At 42.9% G+C, this 25340-nt stretch overlaps 1 protein-coding gene across 2 annotated transcripts in view; it reads left to right on the top strand.

The window, feature by feature from the left end:
- Positions 1–11636: 11636 nt before the first annotated feature.
- Positions 11637–25340, top strand: part of Topbp1 (DNA topoisomerase II binding protein 1) — a 49889-nt gene continuing 36185 nt past the window's right edge. Inside the window, exons 1-8 of one of the 2 annotated variants that reach the window (XM_085827954.1) lie at positions 11637–11831; positions 12569–12659; positions 15327–15461; positions 16425–16568; positions 18077–18258; positions 19352–19548; positions 21615–21791; positions 24824–24990. In XM_085827954.1, coding sequence (XP_085684080.1) covers positions 12576–12659; positions 15327–15461; positions 16425–16568; positions 18077–18258; positions 19352–19548; positions 21615–21791; positions 24824–24990 — 1086 coding nt within the window. In that variant the 5' untranslated portion in view covers positions 11637–11831; positions 12569–12575. The remainder of the gene's footprint in view (positions 11832–12568; positions 12660–15326; positions 15462–16424; positions 16569–18076; positions 18259–19351; positions 19549–21614; positions 21792–24823; positions 24991–25340) is intronic. The other variant, XM_085827953.1, reaches the window with a different exon arrangement.

Raw genomic sequence — 25340 nt, forward strand, 5'->3', positions numbered from 1 at the left:
TTCTTCAGCCCCAGTCCGGGCTGGTCGCCACTGCCACACCCTCCATGTCTTCCTTATCTGGCCAAGCAGATACTCAGGCGGCTAGGGACACTATTTTCTCTCTCTCTGTCCCCAGTTCGGTCCCTGGGTGGAAACGGTGCTTCTCCGGTAAAGCCGGTGCGCACATGCATAAGACCTTAACACAATTTTCTTTTGGGAATTCTCACTTCTCACTAAGGACTCTAAGTTGACTAAGCTGAGGTCCTCCGGCTGTCCTGCGACCCCAGTGGAGCTGTCCCTTCTGTGACACAGCCCATAGTTTCTCCTCCATCCCCCCACCCCCACTCCACACCAACACGCACCAGTGTTGCTTGTCCCAGCTGTGTAAGGCCTGGCTCAGGCACAGATCTGACATGCAGAGTTTCTCGCTCTCCCGGCTGCAGCCCTGTCTGCAAGGCTGTGCGACCTCTGCCTAGGAAAAGTCTGGTAATTTTAAATAAAACTCGAAGAACTTCAAATTAAAATATAGTAGGTGTACAACAAACCCTGCTAGCACAGTGTAATAATTAGTTATCACCAAGAGGACTCCGGTAGAGCCAGTCCACATCCAGGAGGCCGAATCCCTGCAGAGCTTCTCCCACATAGGTGGCCCTTACCTGGACTTCTAACAGAAATGGAAGTCTGCTAACTTCAGGACTCCACAGAGATGAAATCGTACAGCGCAGAGCCTGGCTTCTCTGACCCAAGATTAAATTGGTATGATTCACCTATGCAGAGGTTGTCCACCAGCTATCAGTGTGGCCTATTGTTTCATATCATGTGAATGAAGAATATTTCATCTCTCACCCTGATTGACGATTGTAGTACCTATTCCGTCCTTACAGACAGTGCCGCTAGGAACAGAAATTTCATTTCATTTTATATACATTACTAGGATCTAAAACTAAATAAAAAAAAGCAGGGCCTGGTATGGAAGTACAGGCCTGAGACCCCAGCATTTGGGAAGTGGGGACAGTGGGATTAGGAGTTCGAGGTTTCAACTACGTGCCCTATTGGAGACTTCCCTAGGCTAGAGACCTTGTCTCGAAAACCAAGCACGTAGGGCTGGAGAGATGGCTCAGTGGTTAAGAGCATGTGCTGCTCTTCCAGAGGACAAGAGTTCAATTCCAGCACCCATGTTGGACGGCTCACAACTAATTACCTGTAACTCCAGCGACAGGGGGACCTGACACCCCTGGACTCCAGCTACAGGTCATCTGGCTTCTGTGGGGGCTCACATTCCTTTGTATACACAAAAAGCAAAAACAAAACTTAAAGAAAGAAATAGAAGACACAATCAGGAAAACGCCACAATTTTTGCACATTGAACTTGAACACAGTGTCTTTCTTGAGTTATTTTGTTAAATCTGTTTCTTTCCAGTGTTCTGTTTGCGTTCTTACATCTTTTGTTGAATAATGCCGGTTTTTTTTTCTTTCTTTCTGATTTTTAGCATTCCTCCTTATCCCAGGTTTGGCTTGCTATAAACAGTTAGTTTGGGAATAGTCTAGTGCATGCCTTTGAGTGCAAATAGACAGGCATTTCTGCAGCAGACTTTTCTAGGAGAACAACTGTTTGGTCCAGAAGTAGGTGGAGGCCTGGTTTCATAGATCCGGGAAACTCTTAGGACTAAGTCAAGAAGCTCTGAAAAGGGTTATTACAGAAAAAAATGTCTTCTGCTTTTAGGTGTTACTGGCAATACTAAGGTTCTCTCTTTCTACATGAGTTGCTTACATCATAAAAACATAACTGGGATTGGATTTTTTTGTACTTATCAAAATAATGACATGATTTTCCTGCCTTGTCTGTGGGGAACAGCAGCAGAACATGAGTTTTCTTCTTTTGTTGTTATTTGTTTGTTTTTTTAAAAATGTTTTGTTTTGTTGCTTTTTGAGACAGGTAGGGTCTTGCTATAAACTAGGCTGGCCTCAAATTTGTGATCCTCCTACCCCAGCTTCCTAAGGGCTGGACATATGGGGGTGTATAACCACATGGAGTTTGAACCCCCGGTCTCACATTTGCTTTTCACCCCTGAATGGCATCTCTAACCTGCTAACTGGATTCTAGATTTATTTCACGTTATGAATTATAAGTGCTTTGCTTACACGCATGCCTTCTGCTTGTGAAAGTGAGAGCAGGGTGTCGAATCCCCTGGAGCTGGGGTTGCTACTGGTTGTAAGTCACCACATGGGTACTAAGAACAGAGCTCTAACCCTTTGTGAGAGCACCAAGTGCTCTTAGTCATGGGGGGGTCTCTGCAGCTCCCTGCTAACTGACCTTGAAGTATTGCCACTGTTAGATTTCTGCAATAAACCCCATTTGGTCATTATATGCAAGATTACCCATGTACTGTTGAGTTGGTAATATTTTCTTTAGTGTTTCTTTCTGTATCTATTCTCTTGAGAAAAATAAATCTGGGGGCTGGAGAGATGTCTCAACATGTTCCAAGAACCACAGTTTGATTTCCAGAACCCGTATGAGGTAGCTCACAGCTGCCAACTCCAGAAGGATCTGATGCCCTCTTCTTGCCTCCACAGACACCTGCACTCGTGTGTGTGTGTGTGTGTGTGTGTCTGTGTATATATGTATATATACAAGTGTAGTGGCTATTCCTGGTTGTCAACTTGACTATATTTGGAATGAACTACAATCCAGAATTGGAAGGCTCACCAGTGACCCTTATCTGGAGGCTTGGCGATAGAAGTTTCTGATCTGGATCTTGGTATGGAGATCTTGAGGCATAGTGGCTATGGATTAAAGGTGGAACACACCTTTAATCTGGGCTACACTTTCTGCTGGAGACAATATAAGGACATTGGAAGAAGGGAGTCTTGCTCTTGCTCCTTCGCCTTCTTGCCGTGTGGGACTGAGTAACTGCTAGATCCTTGGACTTCCATTCACAGCTACTACTGAACCATCATTGGGAATTGGGCTGCAGACTGTAAGTCATCAATAAATTCCTTTACTATTTAGAGACTATCCATAAGTTCTGTGACTCTAGAGAACCCTGACTAATACATACAAGTATATATACATATATACATACATATATGTGGGGATATATGCATACATGATAAAAATAAATACATCCTTTTTAAAAAGAGAAAAATAAAGAAAATTTTAAAAGAGAGAAATAATCTTACAGTTTCTCTTTATTCTAATTTCCATATATCTTTTGCTTTAACATTACAATGATTTTTGAACTAAGAAATGTCACCTCTTACTTTCTGAAAAAGGCTATGTAAGAATAACACTCCTAGCCGGGCATGGTGGCGCATGCCTGTAATCCCAGCACTTGGGAGGCAGAGGCAGGCAGATTTCTGAGTTCGAGGCCAGCCTGGTCTACAGAGTGAGTTCCAGGACAGCCAAGGCTACACAGAGAAACCCTGTCTCAGGGAAAAAGAAAAAGAGAATAACATTCCTTTTTCCTTAAATGTGCAGAAGACATCAGCAATGACGTCCCCTGAGTTTAGAGCTTCCCTTGTGGGAAAGTTTTCAACAACACACTAACCATTGTCTCCTCCCTCCTCTCTCTGGTACTAGGGATTAAACACAGGGCTTCATACATTCTAGGCAAGAACTGCGTGAAAGAGTTCAGCCCTTCACTTTTACTTTAGACATGATCTCACTATGAAGCCCAAGCTGGCCTACGATTCATAATCCTCCTGCCTCTATCCCAGTAGCTAAACTTAGAGATGTGCACACCTAGGAAATTAAGATTTATTTATATTGCTGGGCAGTGGTGGCACACACACTCTAGGACTCAGGAGGCAGAGGCAGGCAGATCTCTGAGTTCGAGTCCAGCCTGGTCTGCAAAGTGAATGCCAGGACAGCCAGGGCTACATAGAGAAACTTTGTTTGAAAACAACAACAAAAAAAACCCCAAAGAACAAAAAACAACCCCCCCCTTTTTTTGGTTTTTCGAGACAGGGTTTCTCTGTGTAGCCCTGGCTGTCCTGGAACTCACTCTGTATACCAGGCTGGCCTCGAACTCAGAAATCTGTCTGCCTCTGCCTCCCAAGTGCTGGGATTAAAGGCGTGCACCACCACACCCAGCTACAAACCCATTTTTATATCTATAGAACTATCCATAATTTCTAATATTTCAAACCAGAGTATAGGTAAATATTGTCTTTTACTTATTTGTATGTGTATGAGTATTTTGGCTGCCTGTATGTCTATGTACCACATGTGTGCCTGTGGAGACCATTGCCCCTGGAACAGGAATTACTAATGGCTGTTAGGATCTGTTTATGGATGCTAGGAATCAAACCTCAGTCCTCTTAAAGAGCACCAGTGTTCTTAATTTCTAAGCCATCACTTCAGCCAAAGTATTGTGAGAAACTTATCTAGAGGCTGAGGAGATGGCTCAGGCAGTTAACTGCTCCTTGTGCAAGCACGAGGCCCTGAGTTCAGATTCCTGACATACTACTTAAAAATCCAGGCAAAGGGGCTGGAAAGGTGGCTCTGAGGTTATGAATACTGGCTACTCCTCCAGAGGACTGAAGTTTGACTCCCAGCAACCTCATGGAAAATTGGAAATGGAGATTTGAAAGCACACAATTTTCTTTAGCTGGGCCTAGTGGCACACACCTTTAATCCCAGCATTTTGGGAGGCAGATCTCAGAGTCCAAGGACAGCCTGGTTTACAGAATCTCAAGACAGCCAAAGCTCCATAGAGAAACACTATCTTGAAAAAACAAAGCAACAAAACAACCAGGCATAGTGGAGGCTGCGAATCCAGAGATGGGGAGGCAGAGATCCCTGGCCAAGCTGAACCAGTGAACCCCTGGTTCAGTGAGAGACACTGCCTCAAGAAAAGGTGGAGAGTTTCTGAGAAAGACAGCCAGCCTTGATCTCTGTCCTCCAAGAGTACATGCATCTCACACATCTCATATCACATGCATATACATACATAAATCACACACACACACACACACACACCATCTACATTTCAAAGTTACTGAAGCAAAGTCACTCATCACATTACCTTGTAACTGCTATTTGGTGTTCTGTACTGGGGATTGGATCCAGGGCCTTGCACCTCGTAGGCTCCAGATCTGCCACTGGGTTAGGTCTTTAGTCCTTCTCCCTTTAAAAAAAGCAAAAACAAACACAAACAAACAAACCAAAAAAAAACACTTTGTATTCTAACACAGGGTCTCATTAAATCTCTCAGGCTGGACTGGAACTTATGACCTTCAGCCCCTTGAGGTGGCACAAACTGCCACCAGATCTTGTAGATGACATTTTTTTTTTTTTTTTTTTTTTTTTGGTTTTTCGAGACAGGGTTTCTCTGTGTAGCCCTGGCTGTCCTGGCACTCACTTTGTAGACCAGGCTGGCCTCGAACTCAGAAATCCGCCTGCCTCTGCCTCCCCAGTGCTGGGATTAAAGGCATGCGCCACCACGCCCGGCTTTTTTTTTTTTTTTTTTTTTTTTTTGTAGATGACATTTTAAATGTATGACGGATCCTTCCTATAATACCTTTTTCCATTGTTGACACTTGTAACTGTTGATTATTGTTGCCAAGGTTTTAGCTATTTTATTAATTTAAGAAAACACACAAACTTGGGTTGGAGAGATGGCTCAGTGGTTAAGAGTATTGACTGCTCCTGCAGAGGACCCAGGTCTGGTCCCTAGCATTCATTATCGAACAGCTCACAACTGCCTGTAACTCCAGGGCCTGTAACTCTAGGAAACCCAATGCTGTCTTCTGTCCTCCACAAGCATTTGCCAGCACTCTCACAGCATACACAGACTCGAACAGGCACGGACATACAAAAATCTTTAAAACAACATCCCCTACATACAAACTTTTGGCTTTGTTGATTTTTCTGTATTGTACACTCATTTTATTTCATTGATTTCTGCTTTCTTGACTATCTATGGATTTTATCCTTTCTCTAGTGGTTTTTGGTTTTGGTTTTTTTTGTTTTTGTTTTTTTTTTTTGAGACAGGGTCTTTGCTATGCCCTCAACCTCATCTGGAATTTCCTGATTGCCTGATTTAACTGCCGCGAAGAAGAAATATTCAATATTTTGGGGGGGGGGTAATTTTCGAGACAGGGTTTCTCTGTGTAGCCCTGGCAATCCTGGAACACACTCTGTAGACCAGGCTGGTCTTAAACTCAGAAATCGGTCTGCCCCTGCCTCTCAAGTGCTGGGATTAAAGGCATGTGCCACCACTGCCCACTAGAAATATTCAATATTCTAATCCTGGATTGGATCATGGTGTCTGATTATGATGCCTGCTGTAATATTCAAACATTTATAAAACAGATGAATAAATGCACATAAATGCACCAAGACTATGCAGGGCAGTCTCTTCTGCAGGCCTGTAAGCAAAGCCCACAGGGTCCAGGAGCAACCGTTTCTCCTAGAGTTAATGATCTATCTAAAGCTAACACATTCTAAATCCATAAGGACCAAAGTACCTGCTGACCTGAGTGGAGTATGCTCTGAAAATGTCTCATGTCCAAGGACAAACTCCTATAGCAAAGAAAGGACATCCAAAATGCTAGAGTCATCTTGTGGGTTCAGGCAAACAGACACAAACAGAGAAAAGATTAGAAAGATAGGACATGGTGGCTCCTGTCTGCAGTTGCAGCACTTGGGAGACCAGAGAACTAGGGGTTCAGAGGCAGCCTTAGCTACATAGTAAGTTTGAGGCTAGCGTGGGCTACATGAGACTCAAACAAAACAAACAAAGAAACAAACACACGCCAAATCAAACCAAACCAAAATTCAGAAGATTAAAAGAAGAAACAGTTTTCAGGACTTTGAGCCAAGAGTGATTTTTGGAAAACTGCAGATTTGGGCTACTCTTTACTAGACACTACACTAAGTGTTTTTGTAGCATTAATTTATGATGAGCTTATAAGTAGTATTTTACGTTTTTTTTTTTTTTTTTTTTTTTGCATTCAAGAAAAAAGGAAAGCAGAGAAGTTAAGAAATATGTCAAAGGTCCAATGAATATGTCAAAGTAAGCACCTGATACCACAGTTCATGGTTTTTGCACATGTTTTGTGCTCGTTGGTTGGTTTTAAAACAGGGTTTCTCTGTGTGGCCTTGGCTGTCCTGGAACTCACTCTGTAGACCAGGCTGGCCTCAAACTCAGAGATCAACCTACCTGCCTCCCAAGTGCTGGGATTAAAGGCGTGCACCATTACTAGATCTTTCTCTCTCTCTCTCTCTTCCTTCCTTTTTCTTCCTTCCTTCCTTCCTTTCTTTCTCTCTCTCTCTCTCTTTCTTTCTTTCTTTCTTTCTTTCAAGACTTATTTATTACATATAAGTAACACTGTAGCTGTCTTCAGACACACCAGAAGTGGGTATGAGATCTCATTTCGGATGGTTGTGAGCCACCATGTGGTTTCTGGGATTTGAACTCAGGACCTTCAGAAGAGCAATCAGTGCTCTTAACCTCTGAGCCTCCTCGCCAGCCCCCACAAGATATTTCTAATGCTTAATTTGATTAGCAAAGGCTCAACAAACGGGGAAATGAGACAGGAAGAGGAAAGGCATCCAAACAATGTGTTAACAAGTCAGTAACCACTGTCAAGACTGAGGCTTGATTCCACTGGGGAAATTCTACGAGCCAGAATAAGTAATCCTATTCAAGGGGCACAAAAATAAAGGCTTTATACACCTTCCTGTCAGTTCTTTTTCATCGGTCATATATCCACTAGAGACACCTGCTTTGTTATGTAGGCAGAACAGCAGACTCCTCATGCTCAGAAAATACCTGCATGCAAAGAAATACTTGCTAGTTGGTAACATTGTCCTGAGGTCTGTATGAGGGATGTGGTGGTTTGAGTCAGAAATACCCCCAAAGTCTTGGGCATTTGAACAATTTGTCGCCAGTTGATGGGGTGCAGGTGCTGGCTAGTTTTAGGTCAAGTTGAGACAAATCAGAGTTAATTGGGAACAAAGAACCTCAATTGAGATAATGCCTTCACCAGATTGGCCTGTGGTCCATGTTCTTGATTGATGATTGATATGGGAGGGCCCAATTCAATGGGGGATCCCTTGGGAAGGTGGTCCAGGGTGCTACAAGAGAACAGACTGTGTGAATCATAAGGACTAAGCAGTAAGTGGGACCTTTCCGTGGCTCCTGCATCAGTTCCTGCCTCCAGGTTCCTGCCTTGAATTCTTGCCCTGACTTCCATGAATGGGTTACAAGCTGTAGAGTTAAATAAATGTCTCTTCTTCAAGGTGCTTTTGGTCATGGTGTTTAACCACAAAAGTAGAAATCCTAAAACATCGGTGCTGTTTTGGGGAGATTTAGGTGGTGCTCTGTTGATGGTCAGATCAACGGAGTCTTTTCCTGAGGCTCTGATGTACGGAGAATGAACCTGCTTGGCAGACCCGGTAATGGCCCTGGGCCAGGGCTTTTGGGTGGGGATCTGTAGCTTCTGTTCCTGAGAACCCAACTCTTCCCAGCGTGTGGGGCTATGGTTATCAGTCCAAGGCCACTGTGTACCCGGTCTGTAATGTTCTTGAGATACCCCGTGTTCCCCTTGTGCAACACTGTTTGATTACCTTCCTGTTGACTTCGTCCTTTCGTAGGACAGTTTCTGCTGACTTAGCCCCATTTCTTCTCTCAAAATGGTGTCTGAGATGCTGTAGTTGCTTGTCCTAAGACATAGCTCGCATGAGACCTCCTGACCCCAGATTTTCTCTCTATCTTCTTATCTAATGTCCATCTCCCGCTTAGGACCATGTTACTGAAGAATGACTCTCCGACCCAAGTCAGTGCAGTTGCGCTTGGATAAAGCAGATCACTGGGGTTGGAGTTTAAGACTCAAATGAAACGACTTGCCTACTTGCAGTTTGCTCTGCCTTGTGTTTGTAGTTCAAGAGCTGAGGTAGCTGCCAGCTGCTATGCTGTTCCTACCATTGTGTACTCTGACCCTTTGGAGCCATTGTAAGTCTCCTTCAAGTAACAAGACAGTCATACACGAAAGAAGCATGGACCAGTCGTGATGACTCATTGCTACAATCCAAGCATTTGCTAGGCTGAGATAGGAGGAACAGCACGGGCTGTAGGCCAGTCTGGGCTACATAATGAGTTCCAACCCAGCCTGGCCATAGAGTGAAACGGAATCACAGAAAAACAAGAGAGAGGGAGAGAGAAAGGGAGAGAGAGAGGGAGAGAGAGAGAGAGAGAGAGAGAGAGAGAGAGAGAGAGAGAGAGAGAGAGAGAACGTTGTTGGTGGTAAGGATAAAGGTAGAATATTAAGGGTCTTCTCCATGGTCTCTGCCAGAATCCCGAAACAACAGACATTGAAGCCATTGTTTCTGGGATGGGGATATACCTCACTTGATGGCGCCTACTCAGCCCAGAAGAGTCCTATACTCCTCCATCTTTCTTACATACGTAGGCTCTCATGGCCATGACTCAAAAGCCTCTTAGGTTTCTCTTCTTTTTAGGACCTAGATGCAATTGGCTTTTCTAACAATGTAACCCCATACATTTTTTGGCAAGGAAGCCACTTTTTTCTGAGAGTGTCTCCTTACACAATCTACTTAAACACAGCTGGGAACAATCTACATGTGATGTTGGCATTCTACTTTAGAGCCCTCTCCCTGGAAGTTAGCTCACACTGTCGGTAGGCTGTACTTTCCAGCTAGCTGAAGCTATCAGCTTTCATAGCTGCTAGGCCACTTCAAGTTAGCTCTGTAGCAATAGAGGCTGTTTGCTAAGCTCTCTTGTATTTATACATATTCACTTGAAATGCTGGGAATTTAAACATAAAACCCTTTAAGTAAAACAAACCAGCCCTTTTCAACTAAAAAAAAGAAAAAAAAAAAAAACCATCAAGGTGGGTGACACCTGAGGAAAACAGATGGGGCTGGCACCTGACTGTCATATACTTGAGCACACATGTGTACCTGCACACATGTGAACATACATAACACACGCCTCAATAAAATGTATGTTGTGGTGGGGCTGCAGAGGTGCCTCAGTGGTGAAGAGAATTTGCTACTCTTCCAGAGGACCCAAGTTTTGTTTCCATGTTAGACAGCTCCCAACTGCCTGTAACTTCAGCTCTGGAGATCTGATGCCACCTCCTGGCTTCTATGGGCACTACATTCATAATACACATAAACACACATAACCAAAGTAAAAATATACTGTGTTAAATGCATAAACATATACCATGGTCATTTATCAGATCGCCTATAGACTGTTCTGAAGGGCATTTTCTTGATTAGTGATTGATGTGGGAGGGCCCAGACCATTGTGGGTGGTGCCACCCCAGGGGAGGTGATAGTAGGTGATCTAAGAAAGCAGGCTTGAGCAAGCAGTGGGTGTAAGCCTGGTTGTCTTTGGCCTCTGCTTCAGTTCTTGCCCTGACTCTCCTCAGTCCTTGGTGACCTATCAAGTATCCTACAGATATGATGACAGCTTCAGGACAGAAGTGCATTTTAGACATCAACTGTGGCTTCTTTTTCACAGCTCTAATAATTTCTTCGAGGCATGGCAGGGTCTCATGTATCCCAGGATACCTCCTGCTTAGTTAGGACGCAACCAGTGTAATATGGTGCTGGAGATGGAACCCAGGGACTTTTATGCTAGGCAAGTGCTCTACCAACTGAGCTACATCCTCAGGCCCTTACCTCCAATACTAAGTATTTCCCTCCTTTTCCCTAGTGGGCATTTACCTCTGAGCCTGTGTTATCGCTATCCATCTTTGTGAATGAAAAAAGTTAATGATACCTTTAAAGCAGGACCATTATAATCACTACAGTGACCAGCAACCCTAAATATATTGTACTTAAAAGAACAGTTTGTGTTGGGCGTGTTGGCATACCTTGAATCTCAGCATTCCGGGAGGCAAAGGCAAGATCTCTTGAGTTCAAGGCCAACCTGGTCTACACAGTGAGTTCCAGGAAAGCCAAGGCTATGTAGAAACTCTGTCTCAAAGTAAAATAAAATAAAATAGAGGTGGGGTGGCTAATAATTCAGCATTTTATCAATAATTTACCCTTAGCAACTTTTTTTTTTTTTTTTTGGTTTTTTTCGAGACAGGGTTTCTCTGTGTAGCCTAGGCTGTCCTGGAACTCATTTTGTAGACCAGGCTGGTCTTGAACTCAGAAATCCGCCTGCCTCTGTCTCTGCCTCCCAAGTGCTGGGATTAAAGGCGTGCTCTACCACTGCCCGGCTTAGAAATACATATTTTAAAAGTCTGAATGTGAATATAACCTAATCAATAATCTAGCGTGCCTTTCATCACCCAGTCTTCTTTCCGTTACTGTTTTTGGCTTTGGTAAGGAGTGATTGATTGTTCGCCCACTTTGGGGAGTCAGACCTTGACTTAATCTTAACATCCTCCCACCCACAAGCCGCTATTAGCTTCATGGACTGCCCAGCACCGTGGGCAGAACTCGCCCCTGGACCTCCCCGCCCCACTTCTGCACATTCTGGACTTAAGGCTGATCGGTCCGGCCGCCCGCAACCCCCCGCCATAAACGATGAGCTGCGCCGCGGCCGAAACTGTTGCCGCAAACCCAATCCACAGACGCCAGAGCATCTCGGGAAAGCGTGTCCAAGGACCGCCCTCTTCCGACCGCTGCGCTTCCCAGAGCGGGCCCCGATGACGCCACTTCCTCCGGAAGAGGTGTGGCGTCCGCTCGGTTGGCGCGAAAGTCGGTTCCCGGTCTTGGCCCTTCCGGGTTCTGCAGCGTTAGCTTCGGGTTGGGGGCGCCGCCGAGGGCGGGGGCTGCGCGCCGGGCTGGCGCCCGACCCCAGCCGCCGTCCTGCCGGCCGCGCGCCCCCCGACTTGGTGCCCGTGGGCCCTCGGGCTCCACCTAGGTGAGCGAGCTTCGGCTCCTCCCGGCCGGCGTGGCCGCCCGGCGCCTCTTGCGGCCTTCGCGCCTCTCCTAACCGGCGGGTGGGCCTCAGATCCCCGGGGAGCCGCGGCCTGGACTCTTCTTTCCCTGGGAGCTGGGCCCGTCGCATAGGCCTTTCGGACGAGCGTGCACGACCTTGCACGGTGGCTGCTTGCGTTCAGAGTTCGTTAACTTAGGAGCAAATCTTGCGGGCTGTGGGTACCCGTAGCCGCAGCGGCGCCCTGCGTCGTCTTTAAGCCCCGTGCAAGAGAACAGTGACTGAGGACCAAACCAAGGGACTCAGGGGATTCAATCAGGAACGTTCATTTTGTTCTCACGTTTGCAAGGATCCGTGTCCTTTTCTTTTCTTTTTTTTTTTTTTTTTCTTCTTCGACTTTGCCCACCTTCTGGGGCCCTTTGTAAACATCTTGAATGAATTGATGAACCGAGCCAGATAGCTATGTCTTAGGCACTCTTGTCTGCATAAGAAAATAGCTGATTTGCAGGCCGGGCGGTAGTGGCACACCCTTTTTTGCCAGCTTGAGTGAGGCAGAGGCCGAGGATCTCTTGAGTGCCAGGCAGACCTAGTCTACAGAGCGAATTCCAGGACCGCCAGGGCTTGTCTCAAAACTATATATATATATCCCTACAAAAATAGTTGACTTGAACATTTAATTCCCCGATTGACTTTTGTTCTTATTGACTGCCTTATTCTCACAGTTCAGCTATGTCCAGAATTGACCAAGAGCCGTTTCTTGTGAAGTTTTTAAAGTCTTCGGACAATTCAGAATGTTTTTTTAAAGCTCTTGAGGTAAGAATTAATGGATATGTCTTATTTGATACTTGAGCTCATTTTCATGTTTTAAATGTTTTTGCTTTGTTGGATTTTATGTCTTAGAAGTAGGTAATTTTAATGGAATTTTGCTGAAGCATGTGCTTAATACAGATAAATCACTGCTATATAATTTTTAGTTCATGCAAGTTAACCATTATGTTTTTTGGGAGGATTGAAATCTATTGTGACAATTGGATGTTGACCTACAGTTTGTGTCCATCGTCCCGTACCCCCCCCCCCCCCCCCCCCGTGTCCCGTCCCGTGCGTCGTCGTGTCCCCCCCCCCCCCCTCCCGGTCTGTGTCTGTTTGTGTGTGTGTCTGAGCCATCTTCCCAGTCCTCTGACTTGGAGTTCCTGAGTTGTTTTGTCTACTAACCCCATTGATCCTTTAAGCACTGGAAAACTGAGTCACAATGCAATAGTTTTGGTTCATTGCTTGCTCTGTCTCTCTCATACACACACACACACATTCATGAATGAATGAATGATGGGAGTAGTTTTGAGCTTTGCCATTCACAAACCCTAGTAATGTCCATTTAGCTTGGGAATCTATTAGAAATGCAGAGCCTTGGGGCCCCAGCCCACATTTGACAATTAGTATTCTAATTCTAATCCCAGTGCGTATTCAGGTTTGAGAAGTTAGCTGGTTTTTTTTTTTTTAAAGTTCTCTCATAGCCGGGAGTGGTGGCACACTCCTTTAATCCCAGCACTTGGGAGGCAGAGACAGGCGGATTTCTGAGTTCGAGGCCAGCCTGGTCTACAGAGTGAGTTCCAGGACAGCCAGAGCTACACAGAGAAACCCTGTCTAGAAAAACCAAAAAAAAAACAAAAAACAAAAAAAACCACTCACTTAGCAACCATCAATTGAGTGTCCATCATCTGACAGGTTTTCCTCTAGTATAATACTTGGGGTACACCAATGATCAGAACAAGCAAATATCTCTCCTCTTTCAGCATACATAGAACAGGAAATCGGTATTAATCAGGTGATAAGCAAGAAACTACATAGTATGGGCACAGTGAAAGAGTTGAGACTGAGTCTCACAATGTAGCCCAGACTGATCTGAAACTCTGTCCTTCTGCCTCAGTTTCCTGCATGCTGAGATTACAGGCGTGTGCCCCCACACCTAGTACCTATATAATGTGTTATAAGGGGTCTAGTACTGTGGGAAAATGAAAAAGAAAAAGCCAAAATAATTTAAGGTTTTCCAGAGGATGTTTGTTGGAGGAGAAAGACATGGAAGGGTTACAGCTTAAAACTGAATTTTTTTTAAAAAAAACTATTTCTCTTAAGATTATAGACTAGGGCCTTGTATAAGGTACTAGGTATCCGGATAGGCTTATAAACAAAATACATCATGGAATGTTCATTTGTGTTAGTGTGTGGGGATGGTATGCATGGGTGTTTATGTGGGTGCTCTTGTGCACATGCATTCGGAATAGTATCTGCATACTATGTACATGTGTAGATGTCACAGGACAACTTGAAGCAGTTGGTTCTCCTTTTACCCTGAGGTTCTCAGGCTGAATGGCAGGCACCTTTACCTAATGAGCCATCTAACAGACCCAACACATTCCTTCTCACAGGGAAGAAATAAAACTATGTACATTTACAAAAGAACCATTTTTTTTTCCTTCATAAAATGTAGTCAAGTGGTAGAGGGAGTGTAGTTAGAAAGCAGGATGACCATGGGAATATTGTTTAGAGGTAGTTGTATAGTGTGCATAAAAACATGGTTTTAGTTCCCAGTGCTGCAAAACAAACCGACCATAGTATCTAGAAAGGTATCTCTAGGAGGTGGCATTGAAGCAGATGTTATTGGAGTGAAGAATTGCTTCGAATGAACACTTAAGAAAAGAGTATCCCCCGTAGTAGGACCAGAAGCAGAACCGCTTAGTGAGGTCATTAGTTTCTTCCAGGTATAGGGTTTGGAGATGACTGGAATTAGCCAGGGAGGTGGATGTAAAAGATGAGACTTGAGAGATGAGTGAGGGCTAAATTTTATGATTTTGCAGTCTTGTTGTATGGTGGTGATGCATCGTTAATCCCAGCACTTGGGAGGCCATCCTGGACTATGGAGTTGAGTTCCAGGACAACCAAGGCTACACAAAGAAACCCTGTATGGGGGCGGGGGGGGGGGGTGGCGATTGGGACTGATCCATGTGCCCTTTCTTTTTGTCCAGTGGTTCATTTCTGCTATATTCTTCAGTTTCTCTCCATCTTATTTTTTGAGATAAATTTCTCACTGTTGTAGAGCCCACTGATTTGCTAGACTGGTTGGCCAGGGATCTGGTGGGCTCCCGTCTCTGGCACCCACCCCACCGCCCAGTGTTGGGATTATGAGTCCATGCCTCCACACTAGGCTTTTTACATGGGGCCAAACTCAGATGCCCATGCTTACACTACAGGCATGTTACCCACTGAACCCTCGGCGCAGCTCCTGGGTGGTTTCTTTAAAAGGATTGCTAACTTTGTGAAGAATAGAGAGGAGACCAGTTCAGAGGCTTCTGCATGGGTCTAGGTGAGAAGCAGTGCTTTATTTAATAAGGAAAGGGCTGGCTTTGAAATTAGCTCTTAGCACTTAGTAGGACTTAAATTTAGGGTACTAATTTCTACTACATTCTTACTTGCTTTTCCTTTCAGTCAATAAAGGAATTACAATCAGAAGATTATCTTCAGATTATTACAGATGAGGAAGCATTGAAGATAAAAGAGAATGACAAATCGCTTTATATCTGTGACCGTTTCAGTGGCACTGTTTTTGATCACCTTAAACAGGTTTGCTGTTTCTAGAATACTTATTTGCTCTTTCACCCCCTCTTTTAATCTGTGTGTACCTGTGCTTGTGTGTGATGTGTCTGTCTGTCTGTATCTGTGTGTGTACGTGCAGGTGTGTGTAGGGTCTCATTCTTCATGAAAACTATCATGAGTGCTACGAGTACCTTGGGATTCTTTGGGCTTGGGGTTCTTAGATATCTGAACTGCTTTATTGGCTGTTGCTTTTTTGAAAAGCATACTTGAATGTTTCTCAGTTGTTATAGCATAAGATTATTGCATTAAGATTGTATTTCTTGGGAAAGATGCCCTAGTGGTTCAGGGCATGTACTTCAAGGGATCTGAATTTGATTCACAGCACACATGTCAGGTGGCTCACGACTGCTTATAATGCCAGTTCCAGAGGGTTCCAGTACCTCCAACTCCAGGTTTATCTGTACAAAATGTGTGTATACCTACATAAGGATACATACATATATACATTCATATAATTAAAATAATAAAAAGTAAATCTTCAAAATACAGTTATTATTTTATGTTGTAAGAGTTTTTACCTGCATGCATGTTGGTGTACCATGTGCATACTTGATAACCTTGGAGGTCAGAAGAGGTCATTGGGTCCCTTAGAATTGAAGTTACAGGTTGTAAGCTACTGACTAAGGTACTGGGAAACAAACCTAGGTCCTTTGTAAGGGCAATAAGTGCTCTTAACTTTTTAAAATTAATAATAATAATAATAAGACGAGACGAAAGTTTGTTTTAAGTGATTGAATTTTGGAGGCAGTTATGAAAGCTCTGTGGTTTTGCTTTGGAGAGTGCATGTTTATTTAATGCTTGCTTGAGAAATTATGTGATAGTCTCTTTCTTCTAACATTTCATGGTTTTCTGCAGTAGCTGTTAGCTTCTGTGAGTAACTAATAAATGTCCCAAGTTTAATTTCGTGATTTTGTCCCAAACTTTTTACAGCTTGGCTGCAGGATTGTTGGTCCTCAAGTGGTCACGTTTTGTATGCGCCACCAGCAATGTGTCCCAAGAGCTGAGCATCCAGTCTACAACATGATAATGGCTGACATAACTGTGTCCTGTACAAGCCTGGATAAAGACAAACGGGTAAGCCCTGAAAGCAGCAGGGCTGCCCCACTGACTTACCCCAGGGCTCAGCAGCCAGCAGACCTCACATATGCGGTTCACGGCTGCACACCAACTTGTGCATGGCTCCCAGGGGTGTTTTTTTTTTTTTTTAAAGATTATTACATCATTTCCTCATTCCTTTTCTTCCCTCCAAATCCTCTCATACACCATTCCTTGCTTTTTTTTCAAGTTTTCAAATTTATAATCTTTTTTCATTGTTATATGCATAAATATATGCATGTAATCTTAGATAAATACAACCCGTTTAGTCTGCATAATGTTACTTATATGTATTGGTGTGCCTTTCCCTAGGGAAAGTGGAATATGATTGTAGAGACACTGGTTAAGTACTTTGTTTTGATTTAAAAGAAAAGTTACTTTTTTTCTACAGTCAGTGAGATTTGTTTTGAATCATTTAATTTTTGCAGAACAGAAAATCTTTAAAGAAAGGATTCTAATCTGGGTGTTGTAGTGCATGCCTTTAATCCCCAACTCTTGGAAGGTAGAGAAAGGCAGATTAGTGAATTCCAGATCAAATAGGGCTACATATTAGTAAGACCTGTCTCAAAGAAAAAAAAAAAAAGAAAAGGAAAGAAAAGAAAAAAGAAAAGCAGAGTGGCTGGCACCTTTAATCCCGGCACTGGAGAGACAGAGGCAAGTGTATCCAAGTCCAAGGGTGGCAAGTTCTAAGGCCAGGATAGCTAAGGCTACACAGAGATGCCCTGTCTCGGGGGAAAAAGTAATCAAGCAACATAGTTTTGAATTATGGAATTTAAAAGAATAAATAAGGTCCCTTATTAATGATAACAATTCTACCTGAAAGTGTTTCTGTAGGTGACTGTCGCTGGGGGTGCTTAAACTTAAGAAGGCTATGATGCCATTAGCAATATTAATCCACAGGACCACATTGGTATAAATGTGGTTGATTAGAAAGTATTGTTAAAAAGTATGTGACTGTTCAAGAAAACAGTTATTTTCAGGTTTTTTGTTTTTTTGTTTTTAGGGGGAAGGCTGTGGATTGAGCCCAGAGCCTTGTGCATGGTAGGCAAGCATTCTACTACTGAGCTACATCACCAGCCTACAAATAGTGATTTTTAAATTTAAAATTGATACACATCTTTCCAAAAGTAATTATTTTTTTTAGTAGTAAAAAAACATTTGTATGCTCAGTCTAGCAACAGTAAATGATACTTATGGGGGCTGGAGAGATGGCTCAGCAGTTAAGAGCACTTGTTGCTCTTAGAGAGGACCTGGGTTTGGTTCCCAGTACCTGCTAGATAGCTCACAACCATTTGAACCTTCAGTTTCAGGGGATCTATCTGATGCCCTCTTGTGATCTCCAAGGCATGCAAATAATGTATAGACATATACTCAGGCGAAAGAAACACTCATACACATACATTTTTTTAAAAAAATTATGTGATTTTTTAAAAATAGAAGAATTGTTGTTTTCTCCAGCATTAACATATTTTCTTTTGGGTCTATAGGAAGAAGTTCATAAATACGTACAAATGATGGGTGGACGAGTATACAGAGACCTTAATGTATCAGTCACTCACCTTATTGCAGGAGAAGTTGGGAGCAAGAAGTACTTAGTTGCTGCTAACCTGAAGAAGCCGATTTTGCTCCCTTCTTGGATACAAACCCTTTGGGAGAAGTCACAAGAAAAGTAAGGCACATTCATCGGCTTTGTGTGTTTGAAAAAATGATGCATTTGAATAGTTTAGACAGTGTTTGGTTTTCCTGGGGAAGCTTTATGATATCTCTGGACTTGTTACTGAGAAACAAAACAGGGTCTTTGTTCATTTCTGCAGTGACAGTAGGGGAGATGGGCCATAGATTCAGCAGTGCCTAGAGGGCAAATGCTTTGATAATGAGGTTCTTTTCTGCATCAAATACATCTAAAATAATTCAGTTTGGCTTTTGTGTTGCACTGTGTAATACTGTGCCCCAGTATTAAGATGGAGAATAAAGTACCTGCTTGGGCAGCTCTGTTCCCTCCCGGGCAGGGTGGAGGTGCAGAGAGGGGTGGAGGTAAGATTAATATGCATACATGCAGGGCATCTGCTGGGAGGTGGTCATTCCCTGTACATCGAGCCTGTTTCCTGCACTGGGCTGGACAGTAGATGTACGTAGAGATCAGAACAGGATAACAGTTTACCTATGGAGTTTGGAGGTACACTTCTGTTTTCCCTAAAATAGGGTTTATAGTAATAAATCCGGGTATCTGAATTATATCTGCATTCTGTGGCATTTTTCTGCACTTATTTCAACGTTATTCAGCATGTACTCGGTACATTTCCTAGTTAGTACCAGCCTGATGAAGTTTAGCACACCTACTTATTGTGGCAACAAAATGGCAGTACTATTGTTGGAGCTCTGCCACAAAGCATTCCTTTTACTTATCAAGAGTAATGGAAGAATGTGTCTGTTTTATACCAGACAACTTGTGTAAACGTTAGCTTTTTAAGTATAGATCCAGTCTTATAATTCTGCCAAATGCTCCCCGTTTATTAGCAAGGACTTAGGAGTTAATAGTGCTTTCTTTAAGATAGTCTTGGGACTGTTGCTGAAATACAAGTTTTTATTAGAGACTTGGGACTGAGCTAGATGAGCAGTTAGTGTAATCCTTAGTGTCAGTTTTCCTTTCTGAAAAATGTTTATAAATCCCAAAGAATAGCAACTGAGCAGACAAGGAGAGCAGTGTGAGCTAGCACGGTCCGAGTACTCGGGCTCAGTTGTCTCTTCTTTCTTTTCTCCAGAAAAATAACCAAGTACACTGATGTAAACATGGAAGACTTTAAGTGTCCTATTTTTCTTGGTTGCATTATCTGTGTGACTGGCTTAAATGGTATACACAGAAAGACAGTCCAGCAACTCACGGCTAAGCACGGCGGCCAGTACATGGGACAGTTGAAGATGAATGAGTGTACACACCTCATTGTGCAAGAACCAAAAGGTAAATGTGCCTTAGATATGGTTGAGCGTGCAAGTCCTGTTTAAGCACTAATTCTCTGTAGACCACCTTGGGTTCTGATATGCCATTGCCTTCGTTTATCTGGGGTTTTTTTTTTTTTTTTTTTCTTTTAAATTCTTGCGAAAATAGTTTGGGTTACAGTCTAGAAAAATTAAGGAACTGTCCTTGTGTTTGTCCAGGATATGGAATAAACAAAATATCAAAAGTTGCCCATGTTTCACTACCTGACTTAGACCTTGATAAAAAAAAACCAAAACTCTTCACAGCAAAACAAATATGTATAGCTGAGTGGTTCTCTTTCTCACGACTGACTTCAGAAGCTTAGTTAAGCTCATAGTGGATGAATTGGTTTATATTACTGCATTAGGATTGGGGGGCGGGTGGGTGGTATGGGTAGAGTATGGGTAGCACTTGGCAAGTGCTCTACCACATTTTCCAACTAGTCTATGAACTAGAATTAATTTCTTTTCTTTTTCTTTTTCTTTTCTCTTTCTTTCTTTTTTCTTTTTCCGAGACAGGGTTTCTCTGTGTAGCCCTGGCTGTCCTGTAACTCACTCTGTAGACCAGGAAACTCAGAAATCCGCCTGCCTCTGCCTCCCAAGTGCGCTGGGATTAAAGGCGTGCACCATCACCGCCCGGCATGAACTAGAATTTCTAACTTTGAGATATACTTCCAAATTATGAGATAAGTAAAAATATAAAAAGTTTTACTATTGAGAAACTTTAAAATTATTACTGTTTTTGATATTTTAGGAATTTTATTCTAGGGAATAGTTTTGCTAATACTCCTAAAATCAGGGTTAGGGTTTATACAAATATATAAGAAGAGTCTTGCTGGATTTGTAGTAACTCCTTTGTGTTTGTACTGTTTTACTAAGCTACCTTGGTAAGGAGCATTTGAGAGTGATTGTGAGTTACTTGATAATTACTTGATAATTGTCTTGATCAGGAGATTGGTGTAATGGTTATGATAGGACAGTTGCTGTGGCTTTTCTCAATCTAAAGGCAGTTTGTTTATCTATTAACTATTTTTTAAGGTATGAGGGATTGAGCCTAGGGCCTTGCTTATGCTAGGTAAGTGCTTTTCCACTGAGCGATGTCCCTAGTCTTGCTTTCTGTTGGAGACAGGCTCTTGTCAAGTTTGCCATGCTGCCGTGAGATGTATGATTTTCCTGTCTTACAGAATATAGACTCTACCAGGCCCTGCTCCATTGACTTTATGGAGTACTAAAAGTTCTCCATAGAGCCGGGTGTCAAAGGAGGAGGAGGAGGCAGGAAGATCAGGAAATCAGGGCTACACGTCTTTGTCTAGTCAAAGATGGTATTTATTACATTGCATACATTTATGGTATCTGCAGTTATATGTTCTTATTAAACAACATTAATAGCCGGGCGTGGTGGCACACGCCTTTAATCCCAGCACTTGGGAGGCAGAGGCAGGCGGATTTCTGAGTTTGAGGTCAGCCTGGTCTACAAAGTGAGTTCCAGGACAGCCAGGGCTTCATAGAGAAACCCTGTCTCGAAAAACCAAAACCAAAACCAAAACAAACCAAAAAAAACAACATTAATAATGTCGAGCATGATGGTGTCTTCAGTCCCAGTGCTTGGGAGGCATAGGCAGGCAGATCTGTGTGTGTACAAGTCCAACCTAGTCTACCCAGGCTAACTGAGCCTACAAAATGAGACCCTATTTCCAAAGCTGGTTGGCTGGAAACTTGACTCAGTGGTTAAGAGCACTGGCTACTCTTTCAGAGGACCCTAGCCTGATTCCCAGCACTCATATGGCAGCTCACAACTCTCTGTAGTTCCAGTTCCAGGGTGTCCAACGGCCTCTTCTAACCTCCTTAGGCATCAGACATGCAAGTAGTACACAGACGTGCAGACAAAACACCCAGACACATTAAATAAGAAATAAAAAATTCTTACAGGTAAATGTAATTACTGGTAAGCTTTAATCATTACTTTTGTTTGGAGTGACTTTTAAAAAAATAATTTACTATGAACTAACTATATAGTCTATATATTTCTGTATTTCGTAATGAACACAGGACAAAAATACGAATGTGCCAGGAGATGGAATGTGCACTGTGTGACCCTGCAATGGTTTCATGACAGTATTGAGAAAGGCTTTTGTCAGGATGAATCTATATACAAGGCTGAAACCAGAGTAGAAGCAAAGATGGTGCCTGATACTTCAACACCCACTGCTCAGAGCAATGCTGAAAGTAAGTCTCTTTGAGATTAAAATAAACAATTACTTGTTCACATGATAATTGATGGACTAGGGATATAGCTTAGTGGGAAAGCTTTTGTCTTGCAAGCCCAGGAACTCAGTCTTAAATACCAAGGAAAAAGTGAAGGAGTTGATTTGTTAACAGGACTATAGGAATATAGTAGGGACTTTATTTTCTCCCTATGCCTCTGGGTAAAATTAAATAAAACAGCCATGCGTAGACAGCTTTCCAGAACTTCTTTTGTATGCCTTTTGGAATGAGAGATTACTTTCTTTCACATCCTAATTCACACAAGAGGGGATTGAGAACACTAGTGTATGGGCTTAAGGGAAGAGTTGTTCGCCCCTCTCCACATTTGTTTGGTTGGTTAATTGGCTTTTCAAGACAGGGTTTCTTTGTATAGCCCTAGCTGTCCTGAAACTCCCTCTGTAGATTGCTGAGCCCGGCATGGCCCTGGTGGGGACAGTTCTTGCCCCTGGGACAAGACCCAGTGTGGGCCTCCTCAAGTGTTGATGGCTGTGGGTAGAAGGCTTGTTGTGTAGTAATGTACACATTTTCTGGACCCACCAGCAGCGGGGTATTCTTTCCTTCTGAAGAATGTCCTCCCTGTTAACTTTAATGATTCCATGATAATTAGAAATAGCAGAGTCCAGGAGAGAGTGTGGCTGTGTCTCGGACCTTCAGGACAGCCCTTAAGGATATGGGAAAGAACTCTAAATACGTGAGTTCGAAAATAAAAGGATACAATATGAATTATGAGGGGCTTCACGAATCTAAAGGAACAGAGATAGCTACACTATGAGCCTGCTTGTCAGAAAGATACAAAGGCAGGCAGATACAAATGAAGGCAGATTCCTGGGACACAGCAAGATTAGGTCCAAGTGTGGTTGAAATGATAATTTCCAGTCCCACCCAGCTAGTTTGGCATCTGTGTGTAAGAAAGTAGCAGATCTCTGAATTCTTTTACAATGTTAAAAGAAAATGTGTTTGTTGTCTCCTAATAATCAAAAAAATCACTGGATGCTGATTCATAGGATAATTAAAAAAAGGAACCTGGAATAAATAACTGAATTGAGGGGCTGGTGAGGTGGCTCAGTGGGTAAGAGCACCCGACTGCTCTTCTGAAGGTCCAGAGTTCAAATCCCAGCAACCACATGGTGGCTCACAACCATCCGTAACGAGATCTGGCGCCCTCTTCTGAAGTGTCTGAAGACAGCTACAGTGTACTTACATATAATAAATAAATCTTTAAAAAAAAAAATAACTGAATTGATATGTAAATAAAAAACTGGGCTTTTGGTCTACCTGATGTGAACTAGCAGAAAGCAGTAGCAGATCCTTTTTAGAATTTTCTCTAGTGAGAGCTGAGCTATCTAGAGATCTGGAGAACAAAAACATCTCTGCAAGAATTTTTCTTAATTTTCCAATTTGGTAGGAAGATAAAATAATTTTTTATAGCAGTTTTTCTGACGATGGTCAGAAAACCCATGAGCTCTCCAGATAGCTTTTAGAATTTTTACTAGCAGAGAGAACTGTCTCAACCAGAGTTTTTAGAATAGTGAGAAAAGGCTGTGCAGAGCAGAGCAGCGCACACACACACTCATACACACACACTCACACACTCAGACTGAGGGATCGAGCAGTCTGGAAAGCCATCTCAGCAGAACCTAGGCTGCCGGCTTGGACCCACGATTAGACTTTGAGTTGTTCTTTCCGCTGCTCTCAGACAGCCCTGCTCTCAGAACCCCTCTCTGCCACGGCTGGTCCCTGGCAGTAGATCATTGAGCTGGCCTAGATTGAGATTGTGTCCACTTTCTGAGCACTGGGATTAAAGGCGTGTCCACCATACCCAGCCTATATTTTCTGTATTGGTTTACTGTAATGATTATAAATTATTACATAAAAATTCGGCCTACATGAACTCCTGAGCTTGATTACTCTTTGATTACTACTGCTGCATTATAAAGCTGGGTGTGGTGGCACATACCTGGAATCCCAGCACTTGGGAGTTGGAGATGGAGGGATCAGAAGTTTAAAGTCTTCTTTGTCTACAAGGAGTTCAAAGCCAACCTGGATTTGGTGAGACTCTGCCTCAGAAAACAAAACAAAAGGCCAGGTACAATGGTGTATAAGCTCAGTGCCAGCACTGCGGGCCGAGGCAAGTTCGCCGTGATCCTGGTCTGGGTAGTGGAGTCCTATTCAGCCTTCCCAATGCTGTGACCCTTTAATAATTATTTTATGGTCGGGGTCACCATAATTCGAGGACTATAAAATAATTTTGTTGCTACTCTATAACTGTAATTTTGCTACTGTTATGAATTGTAATGTAAATATCTGCTTTCTGGAGGTCTTAGGTGACATCTGTGAAAGAGTTATTTGACCCCCAAAGGGCCTTGACTCACAGATTGAGAACCACTGGTATAGACCGTAGAGAGACTCTGCTTCAAGAACCTAACTAAACCAAATATCTCATTGTATAGCAGCTAAAACCTCTGATATGTAAAACAACAACCTGAAGCCCTAGAATCCGTGGAAAGGTGGAAGGAGAGAAACAATTACATAGTCTTGTTCTTTGAACTCCATAGGAGTTCTGAGACAGCCATGCCCCTACATCCACATGCCACTCTGATGTGTCAGCTAGGCTAGCATATTCAGTCAATACTGAGGTCTTATTTCAGAAGTTCCATTTAGCAAAATCCTCCTCCTTGGACCTTAAAGCCAGCTTTATGGGCTATAAGCCACTTTAAGGAAATATTAAATATAATTTCACCTTAAGAATGAAACTTTATAGCGCACGCCTTTAATCCCAGCACTCGGGAGGCAGAGGCAGGCGGATTTCTGAGTTTGAAGCCAGCCTGGTCTACAAAGTGAGTTCCAGGACAGCCAGGGCTATACAGAGAAACCCTGTCTCGAAAAACCAAAAAAAAAAAAAAAGAAACTTTTATTTTTTCAGTAAAAAAGTTTATTAGGAAGCATGTAATGACTCTTACCTCAGGAATTTTCATTTCCTTTCGCATTTTTAGGTCACACGCTCGCAGATGTCAGCCATATATCCAACATAAATGGCAGCTGTGTAAATGAAACAATGTTTGGTTCAACTACTAGCAAACTTGAATGTACACTTGAAAACCTAGAAAATCTGGACATCAGTATGTTTCAAGCTCCTGAAGACTTATTAGATGGCTGTCGGGTATGTCTTTATTATGTAACAAAGTCAGAAGGACAAATCATCTTGAGACCTGAGTTAGGGCTAGCTTGGGCTACACAGTGAGGTCCAGACATCCATACACCCTCAGCCTGACTCCAAAGACCCTTCACAGTTGGACTTGCTCCTTATGTGCGTAAACAAACCTTGCACTAAATTAGGAAGCTGACACTTGGCACACACATGCTGTGCCTGTGGGGCTGCCTGGGCTGTAGCTTCATCCCTTCTACTGCTGAGTTCTTAAGTCTGCTCTGAAATCTTACCGCTTACTTTACAGATGTTCATTCTTATCATTTGTTTACAATACATTAATGACGGTAATCATTTCCGTGTTA

Source organism: Mus caroli, unplaced genomic scaffold (genome assembly GCF_978045245.1).
Source record: "Mus caroli unplaced genomic scaffold, Mus_caroli_1 scaffold_11, whole genome shotgun sequence".
NCBI classification, from domain to species: Eukaryota; Metazoa; Chordata; class Mammalia; order Rodentia; family Muridae; genus Mus; species Mus caroli.